General features: G+C 43.1%; 1 protein-coding gene across 1 annotated transcript in view; it reads right to left on the bottom strand.

Annotated features, from left to right (window-relative positions):
• Positions 1-15,850, bottom strand: part of TRHDE (thyrotropin releasing hormone degrading enzyme) — a 336,033-nt gene extending 320,183 nt beyond the window's left edge. The window contains exons 1-2 of the mRNA XM_050934690.1: positions 14,781-15,850; positions 6,939-7,212 (exon numbers count right to left, since the gene is read on the bottom strand). Coding sequence (XP_050790647.1) covers positions 6,939-7,212; positions 14,781-15,568 — 1,062 coding nt within the window. The 5' untranslated portion in view covers positions 15,569-15,850. The remainder of the gene's footprint in view (positions 1-6,938; positions 7,213-14,780) is intronic.
• Between the last annotated feature and the right edge of the window lie 272 nt (positions 15,851-16,122).

The raw sequence follows: 16,122 nt of genomic DNA, 5'->3' as shown, positions 1-16,122 counted from the left end.
CTTATTTAAAAATTAATGTACTAACAGTCTTTTTTCAATATACCTGCATGAAATAAAACAGTGGACAACGCTGGATGTGGTAAAGTTTCTAGGATTACAATTCCTTGTGTTAATGTCTTAGGGCTCTATCCCATTTAAGTTAACAGAACTACTTAGGGAAGTAAGTACACCTGGCAAAAAGTGTATGCAGCATCAAGCCCTTTTTATTGTTGTTTTACAGTCACTCAGTATTAATCAGTAAAAAGACACAAGGACCTGTGTGTATATTTTTAGTTCAATATTACTTTATAAGTGCCATGCTTACAAAAGTTTATTAAGCACAGTCCTTATAAAATTTTTGGTTTCTAATGAAAGACTGTGGGGAAAAAAACATTTTTTGAAGACCAATTAATAAACAAATATACTACCACCGGTCTATTAGTGCCCTAGTACATGGGAAGATTAGGATTTAAAATCTACAAGGCTACCAACATTCAGAAATAAATCTGGTACCTTACAGAGATACCTGGCTTATATGTAGGGCCCTACCAAATTTATGGTCCATTTAGATCAATTTCACAGTCATGGGATTTTTAAAATTGTAAATTTCATGATTTCAGCTATTTAAAATTACACAATGTTGTAACTGTAGGGGTCATGACCCAAAAAGTGTCCCGAAGTTACTGTAGGGGAGTTGTGGTACTGCTACCCTTACTTCTGCGCCGCTGCTGATGGTGGACTGCCTTCAGAGTTGGGCAGCTGGAGAGCAGCGGCTGCTGGCTGGGAGCCCAGCTCTGAAGGCAGAGCCACTGCCAGCAGCAGCACAGAAGTAAGGATGGCATGGGATATTATTGCCACCCTTATTTCTGTGCTGCTGCCTGCAGAGCTGGACTGTCAGTCAGCAGCCACCACCCTCTAGCCGCCCAGCTCTGAAGGCAACAGTGCAGAAGTAAGGGTGGCAATATCGTGACTCGCTTAAAATAACCTTGTGACACACACACACACCCCCGGCATCTCCCTTTTGCATCAGGAGCCCCAATTTGAGAAATGCTGGTCTCCTCTGTGAAATCTGTATAATATAGGGTAAAAGTACACAAGAGACCAGATTTTACAGGGCGGAGACCAGATTTCACAGTATGTGACACATTTTTCATGGCTGTGAATTTGGTAGGACCCTACTTATATGTTTATCTGATACACATGTGGCCTCCCACTGGTTAGGGATGAGCTACCAAAAGTTTATTTTTTGTTTAAATATGGGCCTAAGAGGTAAAGTTCAGGTCAAAAATTGAACAAAATTCAAGGAAGGGGTAAATCTGGGGTTCTGGTTCAGGCCAAGCTCTATTGTTGACAGCCCATTGGATTTCTCTGCTGTAACTGATTTTCTCACCCATGAAATACCATTTGTTCTATTATTTATTTATCATTATCAAAGCAATAGTATCTGATGGAGAGGATATTTTCGGGGTGTTAATAACTGCCAGCTGGAGATGAGGGCCTAAGGCAATGCCTCAGGCCTTTTACCATGGCAAGTCATTAATTGATAGGAAATGCCTGACCCTGAGGTCATTATTGCTATTATATAAAAATATTAACATTTTTTAAATCTAAAGGAATTCCTGTTATATGCATTGGAAAGTTAAACATTGAATTTTACGATGCCATAGATATGGGGTTCCGTTTAAAGTACTGTTTTTTTCCTAAATGCTAATGACTAACATAGTAACCCATGGGAAGGCAGGACATATGCTGGATACATTATTAAGGTGGCATTATTTGTTGTTTATGAATAATACAGTATGATTGAAATAATGTCTGTGACTAACCAACAGTTTATTTTATAGCTAGTAGCAGTAATACAGTGTGGTAGCACAACCCAAGAGCAGGGCAGCATTTGTTTTCAGCATGCCTCATCTCAAATTTTCTTATCTAGATAGCAGTTTTGTGTCAGGTGAAATTGCTCTTTGCTGATGCTCCATAGCTGGTGTCACTAAGAGGACAGTGAAATACTTTATACTTGAAGCCAAATAGCAATCCAGCAGAGTTTACTTCAGAGTGCAGAACTGCAACCTCTCTGCCCAAAGCCATGGCAATGCTCATAGACAACTGGTGCCTTCCCACGCTGGGAGGGGCACTTCACCCTGCATGCCCCCACGATGTGTCACCTCTGCTCAAACCTCATATTGTCCCCTTAGCCAACATATTGGTCAGGACCCACATCAGAATAGTTGTGGAAATGGAGTGGGGGCAGCAACAAAAAAAGCCATACTCCTTTCTCCTGGCTGAACTCACTGCCACAGCTGTTCTTCTCTCTACTCTCACTAACTAGTCAGATCCCCACCTGCTTCCTACTGCTCTTCTCTCTCCCTGTGTTCCCCAGTGCTGCTCCTATTTATCTAGTGCCTCTTCCCCTATTCCAGTTGCATTCTTTCCTCACTCTGCTCCTCTCCACACCCAGTCCCCCCATGAGCAGCAGTCACTCAAGCACTTGTAAGCCACTAGGCTGTACTCCACCCAGGGGCGACGGAAACTCCTTAAAAAGGGAAGACCCACCAGCCACCGAACCATAGCCCTGCCCCCTTGCACTGCCCCTTCCTCTTGAGCCCCAGCCCCTGTGCTGCCATTTCTCCCCAAGGCCCCCGCCCCTGCTTCCCTCTGAGGCTCTGCTCCCAGGCCATTTCTTCCCCTGGGGCTCCACCTTCTGCTCGCTCCTCTCCACCCCTTTCCACTTGTCACTCACCCTTATAGTCAGCAAATGATCTGGTGGTCACTTTTAAAAGTGATGAGGCCCTGGCCCCCTGGCCTGCCCTGTTCCAGCGCCCCTGACTCCATCCACTCTTCATGAGCAAACGGTGGAAGAAAAACTTCCCAGTACCTTCCCTTTCCGGCTGTAAAGAAACCCATATCCTCAGCTAATACCTCCCAGTTTGTAAACAATTACCCATCCCCTCCACCTGGAATGAAGGGCAAGAAGCTGGCAGAGAGAAGTGAGAAAGGAAGTCAGTGGAGTGTGACTGGGGAGTGGCATGCAGGAGGGAGTGTGTTTCTATGTCTGACTGAGGAGGAAGAACAGAAAAAGAGAGGGCTGGGAAGAAGGCAGCACAGGAGAGAGTGAAGGGGAGTGGGAAGGTGGCCAGAAAAAAAAAGAATATGACAGGGATGAGAGAGAAGAAAAAGAAGTGGCAAGGAACTGAGGGCATGGGTCAAGACAAAAACGAAGAAAGGAAGGACTTATGGGAATGTCAGGGATGGTGCAGTATGGCCCTGAATAGACCTCACGATTTTCCCCTTAAAAATGGTAAGTGGTGTATATTTGATATTGTGAGAATTATAGAGTTGGAGAGTTTAAGGCCAGAAAGGACCACTAGATCATCTAGGCCTGTGTATCACAAGCCACCGACACCATCCAGCACCCACACACTAAATCCAACACTGAAATTAGACCAAGATATTACAGACCTCAGGAGATTAAATTATTGTGTGTTACAGGCAGAGAATAGGAGGGACTGAGGTGCACCAGTGTCCAAGGCCCCTGCTGTGGCAGGGAACTCATTAAGTGAGATGATTCTGGCAAGTGACCCACATCCCATGCTGCAGAGGAAAGCAAAAATGGTCACTACAAATCTGAATTGAGGGAAAACTCCTTCCCAACTCCACATATGGCCCTGAGCATGTGAGCAAGATTCAGCCAGCCAAACACCGGAGAAAAAGAATGGTCAGTGCCACTTTAGAGTATTAGTGATTTCTGATCCCTTCCTGACCAGCTAAAACCCTGAAGCATGAAATTTTTAGGAACATTAGACATAACCCAGAAGGGACCCTCAGGGCTGCTCAGCCGTTCCCTCACCTTCACAAGCAATCCCATCACACATTCCTTCTCATAAATTTGTCCAGCACTCTCTTAAAAGTAATGAAGTTGTTTGCTCCCACAATGCCAACTGAGAGGCTTTCCAGACCCTCACGGCTCTGATGGCTAGAAAATTTATTCTAATTTCCAGCCAGAAGTGTGTAATTATCTAACAAAATTCAGACAGTAACAAGGTATGTGGAGAATGTAATGTTTAAAGGTTGTTCTACACTTCTGGATTATACACTTCAGCAGAAGAGAAAGGGCCTCATTATGGTTCAAAAGAAACTCCACAATTTCTGTATTTTTCCTTGCAAGACTCACAGAATGCAATCACTATATTATATAGCCTTATAACACTCAAAGAGATGACTTTGTTTCTGAAGAATGTGCTCTGGAATGGACTCTGGTCAGGTCTCATGTGGACTGAACTTTTATGCTAATTGCTCACATAGACTGAACTGTGCTCCTGAAAGCCCGGCTTCCCTTGATTCCTTGTTTTCAAATGCATATTAGTCTTTGTAATGTATAACGATGACTAAATGTGTGAATGTGTTTATGTAATAAGTGACATTTCATAATCAGTAACAATTTTCATTTTATTGTTTAGGAATAGGCTATTTTAGCTACTCAAAGTTAATTTCTATTTAAGATTAAATTAAAACCTGTGATGGAATCCATTATCAGGCCATGTGCATTGACCTGGCTTGAAAGGCATTTGGATATTGGAATGTCATTCTTTCAGAGGGAGGTTCAACTACGAATGCTTAATCTCTTTTTTAGTATGAAGCCAGCTGTTAATGTAACTTTTATTCCTTAGGGAGTTTTAATTGCCCTTGATCCTAACCAGAAAGTGTTCAATACAGCAAGACTGATCCATAAGAACAGAAGAGGCATCTTATTAATTTGAAACCTGGCAAGTCACAAAAGACACAATATTTTTTCAGACGTTTTGTGAATTGAAATTGAGTTCAATAAAGTGTCGGACTAACAGTACTTGAGGAGTGAAGTTCTTTATTTTTCCACAGAAAAACTACTACATAAGTTGCACCAGTTGAAGCAAGATTCCATAAATTGGGAAAGTGTTTCAACACTAGCACTTGGTGAATTTCCTTGACCATCCATTTATGTTTGTATGTGAATTTGCTTTGGTCACGCTTTTGTGCACAGTTTCTGTTAACATTTCAGTGACTCTATTTTACTGGCAAATTGTTGTGAAGAGAAACTTTCACATTTGCATGTGCCAGTGTTTGGGAAAAACAAATGTTAAATCCACCCTGGATGTGCCTGTGCACTCTTTAAATTGAGGGTATTGGAACAATAACACAGCTTATTTTAGCAATCACATAGAAATAATACATCTCAAATCTGAAATATTTGCAATCATTCCACACCATAAAAATGCAGAAAGATTCGTTCAATAAGTATGAATAAAAATAAACTGAAGGTGCTCAAGCTCTCATATATTACTTGAGCTGAAAAAGAATCTAAATTTATTTAATGAATTATTCAGTGTAAATCAGTCCCTCAGGTCTGCTCACTTCTCAAGCACTAAGATACCACAGAGATGGGTGCAGTATAAATGACGAGCACAAGAGAAAAAACATTGAACAGGTGGAACCATCCTCTGGGCTGAGAGAGTAGCTCAGCACACCTGGCTGTTCAGTCCTTGTCCTCTCTGCTGAGACTGCCAACAAGGGTGCTGTAGCGAGGAGGCATGACCTCCCGCAGATGCGGACGGAATGCCGCAAGCCATCTGGTGGGTGGAACCAGGAAGGCCACACACCACATACTGGAAGCAGAGGGGCAGAATAGGAAAGGTAAGTATAAAAGGCTGGCCGAGGATCTCATTGAGGAGGGAGCTGCCGAAGGAGACACATGTTTCTTCTCTGCTGCTGGAGTGGGACACCAAGGAGAACCATTGCTGCCCCAGAGACCAGCATGAGCTTCCAGAGAGCCCTGTCACTCCTGAACCTGAGGAACTGCTGCTGCAATCCTTGGCAGTATATTCCGGGGAGACTGAGGATGACCTCTGGACACAGGTACACCCAAGGGAAAGAATAGGAAGCGGCCCAGGGAAACCAAGCAATAGTCTGGTCAAGAGCTGTCCTGATACAGGCTCAACATGTTGCGGGAGGATCCCCACTAACCCAGTGGTGGATAACTCCGCCACTGTTAGGGCCTTGGGCTGGGATGTGGGGGAGTTGGGCGGGCCCATGTCCCCCCTGCCACCTCATCCTTGGGGTGGCAGTACTCCTCCTTCCTCAGGCCTCCCGACCTGAGCCCCATAGATTGTGAGTGGCGCTCACCCCCCAATCTAGCCCTCTTTTTTAAACGCTGAATCTATTTTCGTTTTGCAGATTAGTTTGGCAAAAGTGAACAATTTTTCTGCAAAACCAACAGAAAATGTAAATGGATAGTATTTTGAAATCGATTTAGCTGACAGAATTTCTCATGTATATTTTGGCTTGTGATGCAATTCTGCTGTACTTGATATTTGTAACAAAAACAAAACTGACAAAGGATTTTTTTTTAAAAGGCAGCAGCTCAAGCAACCATGTCAGAATCTGAAATCACAACTCTCTGAACTGTTTTCTTCAACCTGAGACTCCAAGTGAGGAGTGCAGGAAAAGTCACGCTTCTCAGCAAGAGATCTAAGCAGGAAAGTGCATTTCCACAACTTTGTGCCCACGAACAGCATACCAAACTATGCATCCGTACTGAAGGATGGTCATTGGAACTACATCGGTATTATTGCACACTCTGTACATTGCTCAATGATTGTTAAATTGAAAAGGCCAGAGAAAAGTTCAAAAAGAAAACTTCAGAAAAAAAATTAAGCCTAAATACAGTGAAGTACTTACAGGCTTAAAGTCTTCTCAGGAAACTTGTCCTGGTGAGGTAGCATATTCTGAAATGTATCAGACATGCCAAAACATCAGGAAAAGCTAAAAACAGAGCAAAGGCTCATTATTCTGAAATAAACAAGAAACTTTATAAGTGTTAAATACGCAAGTACTCTAAGCACTGCTGGTATAATGTTTCCTTACAAAAAGCAAGAATTTTCTAAAAACAATGCAGAACCCAAAGGTGTAGCATTAAATATACTTACTACAACCCCATTCTTAGTAGTAGTCTCCCGGTATGTAAAGTTGCACACTGCCCAGGCCAGGTAATACGTGGACATGAGAGGGGTCTGCGAAAAGTGATCCGTAACCCATCCATCTTCTTCAAAAACAGAAGTTTCCACTGGCATATTGGACAAAGATAAATAGGTTGCTTGATGCTTGATGCTGATTTTGAAAGTGGCCTTGTAGATGGGCTCATCAAAGCAAGGAAAGGCTTTTCTGGCATGAGTAGGAGAAAACTGGGTAACACCAAGAAATCTGGAACAGAAACAAAAAGTAAAAAAAAAGACATTACTGACTTATTATGTGCAGCGCTTGAGTCATGGACATACTACATGATATTGCTAGAATATGGTAGTTTACCAAAATAAACACAACTAAACTCTTACCAGCAGCAAAGCACAATCCATGTACTACATACTTCTAATCTTAATAGCTCTGCTTTGATGTAGTTGTTCTTGGCATAAATTCTCTCCACATGTTCTATAATACAATCCATGTAATAGAATGAGACACAAATTTGCTAGAAACAACTTTACTCTCCCTTCTGTTTTTGCTTTGTGTTCTGCCACCAGAGTTTTGTTCAGCAATATATGAAAAATGTAACCAATATTGGCTTGCAATGTAAAACAAATAAGCATGGTCTTCAGTTAAATCTAGGATTTAATGACCTTCGGGGATCTCACTGTGGTTTCAAATACTGATAAGAAAACTGCCTTTCTTTGAACATAATAACATATGTTCACTTAGCAGACCCCAGAGGATCATTCTTTTCCACTGCTGATTATTTGTGCAATAATTGCATGTAGCTCTCTGAATCACACAACAATCTATTAGTGTTGTAGCTACAGAAGTCCAATCAGACGCATTCTGTTTATGTAGGCTTTGCAAGTTTACATACCTAAGCAAGCAATTCAACCTCCACAAGTAAGGATCCTTTTCAGTCTTTTCCCAATAAATTTAATGAAAGAAAAACAATCAACTTAAGAGGTGACAGATGATCTCTTAGAAATATCTTAAAGAATAAAAGGCATTTGAAATATGCTGTACACGAGACCTCTACATTTTAATAATGCCACACATACAAATGTCTTTTCTTTGAAACTGTATAGACATAGATCCCGATCCTGCAAAGAGATACTTGTGCACAGACCCTTACACCTACATTCAGGGAAAAATCCACCAATGTTGGTCTCTTTGAAGGAACAGAACCTACATTTACATTTTCAGGGTATGCTTTATATTTTACATGTATGTATTACGAGTGGGATGGCAGTAAGGTGTCATGGGATGTCAAATAGTAATATGAATATTGACTGGTTATGTGATTTTAAAGACAGGACATATGTGGCTGGTCTGAATGCTAACAGTTCCTTAACTAGTCATTTTCCGGATTTTTAATGAATGTGTTGACGGGAAATGCCCTTGAGAAACCTTAACAATAAGGTAAGAGTTTTTTGTGGTGGATATCTATTTGATCCAATAAAGACAGTGGAAAGCCCTTGTAATCTTTTCAACTTAAAATAGAAAAGTATTCTACAACATGATTTTCAGTAATTCTGATGGAGCAAAAATAAGATAAGTATCTTAAAAATTAAAGTGTATTTACTGACTAAGCGTTTTCACCTTTTGGTTTAAAGCATTTATAAGAACAACACAGAATTAAGTTACTGGCAGTTTTATAACACTTTTTTCTTACCATAATAGTATTAAGTTTAATATGTTACTTTTCAAATAAACAAATATGCAGTCATGTAAAATATGTTTCACAATGAGATTATGATTGATTTTCATAACAGCTAATCTTGTAAAAGGTTGGTACTTCTTATGTCAGTCAGACTTTTGTTATCAGTCTTTCATCCAAAAATCAAAGTCTTATTTGGTTACAAATTACTGAATATTTTGGAAGGAGTTCACTGTACTGTGGCTTTCTCGTCTCATTGTTAATGAGGGGTTAGTAAATCCAGATTTATGCATAAATTAGCCAAATATTGGGTTAAGTGTTTCTCTCAGTTACACCAATAATAACCCAGATAAACTCTATTGACTTCAGTTGCATTATTCTGGATTTACATCACCTTAACAGAGCAGAATTTGTCCAATAAAGAAATCTACTTTGCTTCATTTAGTCCACTTGCTTAAAATGGGCCTGATTCTGAATTCTTTTAACACCTACAATACCCAAGAAAGTCAAAAGGAACTTTGAGTTAACATGGAAGGCAGGACTTGAGCTCGTTGTTAGTAAAGCTAGGACTAATGAACTTTCTTCTCTAATTAACAATTTTAATGAGCTCAGACCCACGGATAAATGCAAGCTCAGGGAATTTTACACTCATTCCGACGATGTCTAAATGAGGAAACACTGTTTCAACAGACTAGCATCTAAAGAATGTTGAGAGTGTATCAATTAAATCTTTAAGGGAATGGAAAATCTCTTAGGGCTGGTCTACACTACGGGGGAAAATCGATCTTAGATACGCAACTTCAGCTACGTGAATAACGTAGCTGAAGTCGAAGTATTTAAGATCGAATTACTCACCGTCCTCACGGCACAGGATCGATGTCCGTGGCTCCCCCTGTCGATTCCGCAACTCCATTCGGGTTGGTGGAGTTACGGAATCGATATAAGCACGTTCAGGGATCGATATATCGCATATAGATGAGACGCGATATATCGACCCCCGAGCAATCAATTGCTACCCGCCAATATGGCAGGTAGTGAAAACATACCCTTAGTCTAATAAAAACTACAGATAAATTCTGTATCATGGGTTTTTTTTTAAATAGCAAGATGTGCATTACTGTATATTTCATTACATTCAATACACTATTGTAAATATGCCAAACTTTACCAATAATAATAAAACAATACATGCATTTAAAAGGTGCCCATCGCCACAGTATCTGGACTCCAATGTTATACTAGAAAAAAACAGTTGAAATTTCTCTGATCTCTGAAGATTAAACTGAATATGTATACAAGACAATGTATACATTTTCTCCTAAAGAACAAAGAAATGATATAAACATGCAGAATTTCTCTAGCATAGAGAGATCATAGAATAGCTCGGATGTTTTGCCACCTCTCTCTCTACGCACCTGCCTTGGGCACTGACATTTTTATCTTAAAATTCCCAGAAATATCACCATAAAAAGTTATACTTCCAGGAATGAAAGCTTGTCTATTCAGCATCCCCATGACAGTAATTTGCAGGTATTCTAATTCCATCTCATCTATTAAAGAAAGGCGTGCATTTCCTCAATAACTCGTCTATTTTGACATCTTGGCTGCTATAAGAAAGGAATCAATGTGTTTGTTTTGTCTGAAACTGGTAAGGAATTGATTTCATTTCATTTATGCACAAGTTAAATAATCACCTCAGTTATTACAACATTCTGAAGAAACTATGTATTAATCTTTGTTGCATACTGCCAATAAATTACAGTGCATGATTGAAATGGTACAAAAAAATTTGTATTATTTCACTTTCATTTTAGCATTTTATTAAAGGCACAATAACTTCAGTGAGAAAGTTAACATTTTCATAGTATTGCCAACATTTCTGACTGATTTACCGCGTTCATCTGTGGACTCAAAAAGTAAGTGTACTGACTTCCTCCTCTATCTAAGGGCAGGGGCAAAAAAAACTAAAAACAGTAAAACCATCTACAAAAGCCTCGTTGTGCTTGTGAAGTCGCACAGTTAACCAGAGTAATTCCCCTCACACAAATGAGTGAAAAAGTATGTCTACAGTCCTTTTACAGCAGCCACTACTCCAATGATGTTGCTATACTTTTCAATCAAATATAAGGATGTCAAAAAGTTCAAGCAAAGGTCTACTGGAACATCAAGATCCCACATAACTTAAGAGAAGCTATGTTATCATATGCATAGCAGAAATTGGTCTAACTTTTAGACTTATGAAACAGCTATACATATTTCATTTGAAAAGCAGGTTATTAATCAAAAAGTAAATTACTACTTTGCATGAACACATTTTGAACAGACACCCCATTGTTTAGAGTATATATCTAACAGTGAATCATTAAGCTTGTGACATTTCAAAAAGAAAAGCAGTACTTCTATTAAACACCTGAAATTATAACAAGTTTTGGTTACAGTTTTAAAATATATATTCTATTAAACCAAACACAAGTGATCAGGGTCCTAAACTGCTATAAATAACCATCATTTCATTGACTTCAGTGGCATCACAGTACTCGCCACAAACTGAGAATCTGGCCCAATATAATTAGGTCAATGAAGTGTATTTACAGCAGAGAGTGATTCATGATCTGAATAATCATGCTATTCTTTGCTGCTATGAGAGTAGAGTACTATATATTATATAATTGTGTGTCAAACTATCTTGCTTCTAACAAACATTCGACTGTAAATACTTGACCATACTTGGTGCAAAAGTATTATAACTGTGCTACAATTATTCTTTTGAAATATTATATTGCATATTTAAGTTTCCTTTAATTATTTTCAACAAAGCTAAAATGTTCAGAAGTGAGATAATTATGGGAACTTTGTCTTTTTCATTTATTTATGTAATAAAGTGAATTCCTTTTCAACATTTCATTTTGTTACAGAATCAAAGATTCTGAACAAACTAGAAGAACGCTGATTACTTCAGCCACAGTCCTTAATCAGGTAAGAGGCGGAATCCTTTTCTACAACTGAGCTCTGCAAAAATGCCATTTTACTTTGGTTTGATGACAAATCACACAATTGTAACGCTAACCCTCCCTGGGATTCTAACATCAGTCCATTTAAAATTATCAGCAACAAAAGCAAGTTTTAATAAGGGGGATGTTGACATAACTGAATTGGGGGGCTTCTTTTTCTATCTTCCTTACTTTTTTGGCCTACTATCCCTCATGTAAACTCTTTGCTCAGCAGGCAATATCAAAGAAAATATTATGTTTTCCAGCCCTAGAGTCTATGAGTCTATGAGTCTATGTTTAGAGAGAGAGAATCTGTAATTAGGATTTTCAATGACAGACAGCTTAAAAATAAATAAATTCTGGGAGCCCGGTAACGTAACTTTCAGGAAGTCAGTCTCGCTTTCTTTATTACTTAGATTGTATTATCTTTGGGGTAGGGACCCTCTTTTTGTTCTCTTTTTGCAGCACCAAGCACAACGAGGTCCTAATTGATGACCAGGGATACTAGGCACTACAGCAATAAAATAAATAATAACAATAAAACATCTATTGTTATGTGAAAACAGCTTCCACTCTCAATAACATTGGTAGCCATGTCTACAGAGCCGTGTGTGGCTATAAAATTTGTATCTGCAGCCGATCCATGATTCATAAACATGGTCAGCCGATATAAATCAGATATTTGCTGATTTGCAGGGCTCTATGTAGCTATGCCAGCATAACCCCTCAGTGTAGACACAGCCTATGCTGACAGATGTGTTTTTTTTTTTCCACTGGTGTAGGAACACCTCCCTGAGTGATGGTAGCTAGGGTGATGGAAGCATTCTTCTGTGGATCTAGCTGCGTACACTGGAGGTTAGGTCAACATAGCTACATCGCTCAGGGGTGTAGATTTTTCATACCCCTGACAGACTTAGCCATGCAGGAGTGGCGCCAGGATTTTTGGCGCCCTAGGCGGGGGTCTTTCCACGCTCCCGGTCGTTGGCGGCAATTCTGCGGCGGGGGGGGTCCTTCCGTGCTCCCGGTCTTCAGGGCACTTTGGCGGCAGGTCCCAGAGCGAGTGAAGGACCTGCCGCAGAATTGCTGACGACGACCCAGAGCGCAGAAGGACCCCCCGCCGCCGAATTGCTGCAGAGGGCGGCAAGCCCTCCCAAATCCTGGAGCCCTAAGTCGCCTAAATGGAAGCGCCGGCCCTGTAGCCATGTAAACCAAACTTTTAAGCAGAGACTAGAACCAAATATGCAGTAACTCAGCTGAAGTGAACAGAGTAAAGTGACAGCCTAATCAGGCCCTAAAAGATTGCTTCAAGCTTTCTGAATAAAATGCAAATCACAGAGGTAACAACAGTACAAACTTAAGTCCTATTGTAATGCACAAAATGCTATTTTTAAAAAATAGGTAAGGAGGCTCTGTTATATAAACATATTTTACTTTGGTACAGAAAAAAATTATTAAACAGACCTATTTTCTACAGGTGAGCTTTCTATTATGTTTTACTTTATGATGCAATTGAAAGATTATTCTTTCAACTTGTCCAATCCCTAGCTGTGCAAAGATACTTCTTATATGTTGGAAGTGATGCACAGCTGTGTTCATAATAAAGGAATAACTATATAAAGATGCATTTTAATCATCTACGCTATACCTACTAGAGTGTTTAGCTGTAAGCATACAGACTGAATTTTTCATTCACCTTAAAATATGATTAAACTAACATGATAATATACCCAGTAAGTAGTTCACTCTTGTCATGTAAGCACTATTGAGTAAGTAGCCTGCATTTTATTAGGATGAAACTGCTTTGGAAACCTATCTGAATGATAAAACTTACATTCTCTCCCTGAATATATTATGATAGAGTAGGCTGGCTGAATCAGTGAAACTTCCCTTGGAAGCGTCTCAGTGATACCCTGATTTACAAAAATCTTAAAAAAAAAAAAGTCTCCCTTCTTTTTGCGTTTTCTCTGTCATCCCTTTGCTGATTTTCCTAATTATTCCTTTCCTTAATTTTAAGATTAGAGTACCGATTATGAGTACCCTCAGCAACCCTGGCCATCACTGGGAAATATAAGGTGAAAAAATGGTAACACCTACTTCCACAGGAGCTGCAAACACTCAGCATCTCTCATCACCAGACCCTAGGAGCTGCTGAACAAATTATATGTAGAGGGACCTTTCCCAAAAGAGGGGGGAAGACCAGCACAGCTGTAACACAAAAATGCCTGAGCTTGCAGTCCTTACTCAGCCAGAACTGCCAGTGGCTAAATGGGAATTTAGCCTGAGTACGGTGCAGGACGGGCTCTCTGGAAATATAACCATCTTTACTTCCTAACAGAAGCATGCAAAGGTCTCTGGTATGCTATTTATTCACTCCCACTTCTCCTTACTGGGAATGTGCAAGCTACAGGGCACGGGGACCGTAGCATGAAAGTCAGGTATCTGATTAAAATGAATCCCTGCTCGGTGCTCTAGATAACGGTCACGTCACAGCAGACCTCCTCTCTCAACTGCATCTCCTAATCAAAGCATCTAAAGGGTAGAAATGTCAGTGGCAAGATCTACAGCATGAAAAGAACTGTATACACTTGAGAACGCGACTCAGACCTGCCTCGTACAAGGTCCTAGCGCCCAGCCGAGCTCCCTCTTCTTTAAGCGGAAAGTTAGCAACGATTTTTCTGTCACGTTTTGGTTACGTCTAACCTCAGGGATCCCCCCCCGGCCACGGATGGGCTTCTCGAGGACAACGGGCGACGGGGAGCTGACTGATGCATTTCACTCCCACGACAGCGCTTGCAGAAGTTAACTGTAATTTGGCACTACCTTGAACATTGAACGTAACACCCCCAGCGCTTTCAAAGAGGAGTTCCTGGCAAACTCCTTGCCCCACTAGCGGTGCTTTATTAAAAGTGTGGTCCCTAGAGCCTGTTTTTATAGTCATGTTAATTCCATGTTTAGACTGAGGCTAAAGGGGAGGGTGACACCGGTAGCTGCCCATCATGGAGTGTCCCTGAGGCTGCAGACTATGAGACTGAGGATAACAGGGTACCTATGACCTGGGGCGTCCATAGTTAGGGGAGCCCTTTGCCCTCTCCCCGCGATGGAAGCACATGCCGGTGATGGGGTGGGTCACGTTTCTGGGGGAGTAGCCGTACCTTCTCTCCCCGTGGAGCACATAGGAGCTGCGGAAGAAGCCCAGCAGCTCGTTCTCGATCAGGGCGCTGTAGATGATCTTGAGGTTGTAACTTCTCTGCGCTTCCAGGCTGCGGTTGAGGACCACCACGAAGACTTGGTTCTGCGGGTAGAGGAAGAAGCTGGAGACGCGCACGGCGCCGGAGAGCTTGTCCTCGGCTACCTGGACGGCCTGGATGTGCACGCGGTGGGCGTGGAGCACGATGTAGCGGCTGGCGTTCAGGCACTCGATCTGCACGTTCACCTCCCCGCAGAAGGTGAAGTTCTCCATGAAGGCGCTGAGCATCAGGTTGTAGTGCAGGGGTCTCAGGTGCCGGGGCAAGCGCAACTGGGTCCAGGGCGGCGGCTGCTGCCGCCGCTGCCACTCCTCCTCCTCCTCCACCGGCGCCTCCTCCTGGCGGCCGGGAGGCTCCCCAGCCTCCTGGTTGAGCCGGGCAGCCCCGGGGAGGCTCCCGTTGCCGCTCGCCCGGGCCGGGCTGTCTGCGGCGGCCGCAGTGCTGCACTCCTCGAAGCGCACGCTGAGCAGCACCGCGATCATGGTCACCACCAGCAGCGCCAGGATGGAGATGGCGAAGCCCAGCACCAGACGCTTGTGCACCGTGATGTGCCGCTCCGTGGTGCGGGGTCTCACCCCCACCGCGTCCGCCCACTGGCCCGAGAGCCCCCTGCTGCCGTTCCGCAGGGCGGCGTCCTCCTCGATCATCATGGGGGTGAAGGACGCGCTCTTCTCCCGCTTCTCGTCCAGGGCCATCACAGCAGCGCCTCCCCCGGCTCCTCCCGGGGGGCCGCCGCCCCGCTGTGGGGCCACGCAGGCATGGGAGGCAGCGGGGAGCCGGGACCGGGGGGAGGAACTGCCCGCCGGCGCTGCTGCTCCTCCTCCGGCTGTCACTTTCCGAAGAGCCACATCACACCTCTGGGAGCGGCCCCGGCCGGGGAAAGGCTCCTCTCCGGCCCCAGGAGGGCAGGGGGACCCCGGCCGCGGGGCCGAGCGGGGCGGGCTGGCTCCGTGTGGCTGGGCGCAGCAGAGCACAACTTGGGCTTCTCTTCGGGGCGCTGCTGGGCACTTCAGCACATGCTGCCGAGTGCGACTCAGCGCGCGGGGAGGGGAGGGGAGAGGCGGGGGAGGCTCCCGCTCCCTCCCTCCCTCCCTCCGCCGCCGCTCGCGAGAAACTCCCCTCCTGCTCAGTGCCCGCAGCCGCCCGTCCGCCTCCTCCCGCCGCTGCTGGGCTGGCTGCCCGGCGCCATGCGTGCGCCCCGCACCGCGCTGCCACACGGGTCCGGGGGAGGGGTCCCTGCCTCGCTCGG

This window comes from Gopherus flavomarginatus, chromosome 1, assembly GCF_025201925.1.
Source record: "Gopherus flavomarginatus isolate rGopFla2 chromosome 1, rGopFla2.mat.asm, whole genome shotgun sequence".
Classification (NCBI taxonomy): domain Eukaryota; kingdom Metazoa; phylum Chordata; order Testudines; family Testudinidae; genus Gopherus; species Gopherus flavomarginatus.
This window is presented reverse-complemented; position numbering and strand designations above follow the sequence as displayed.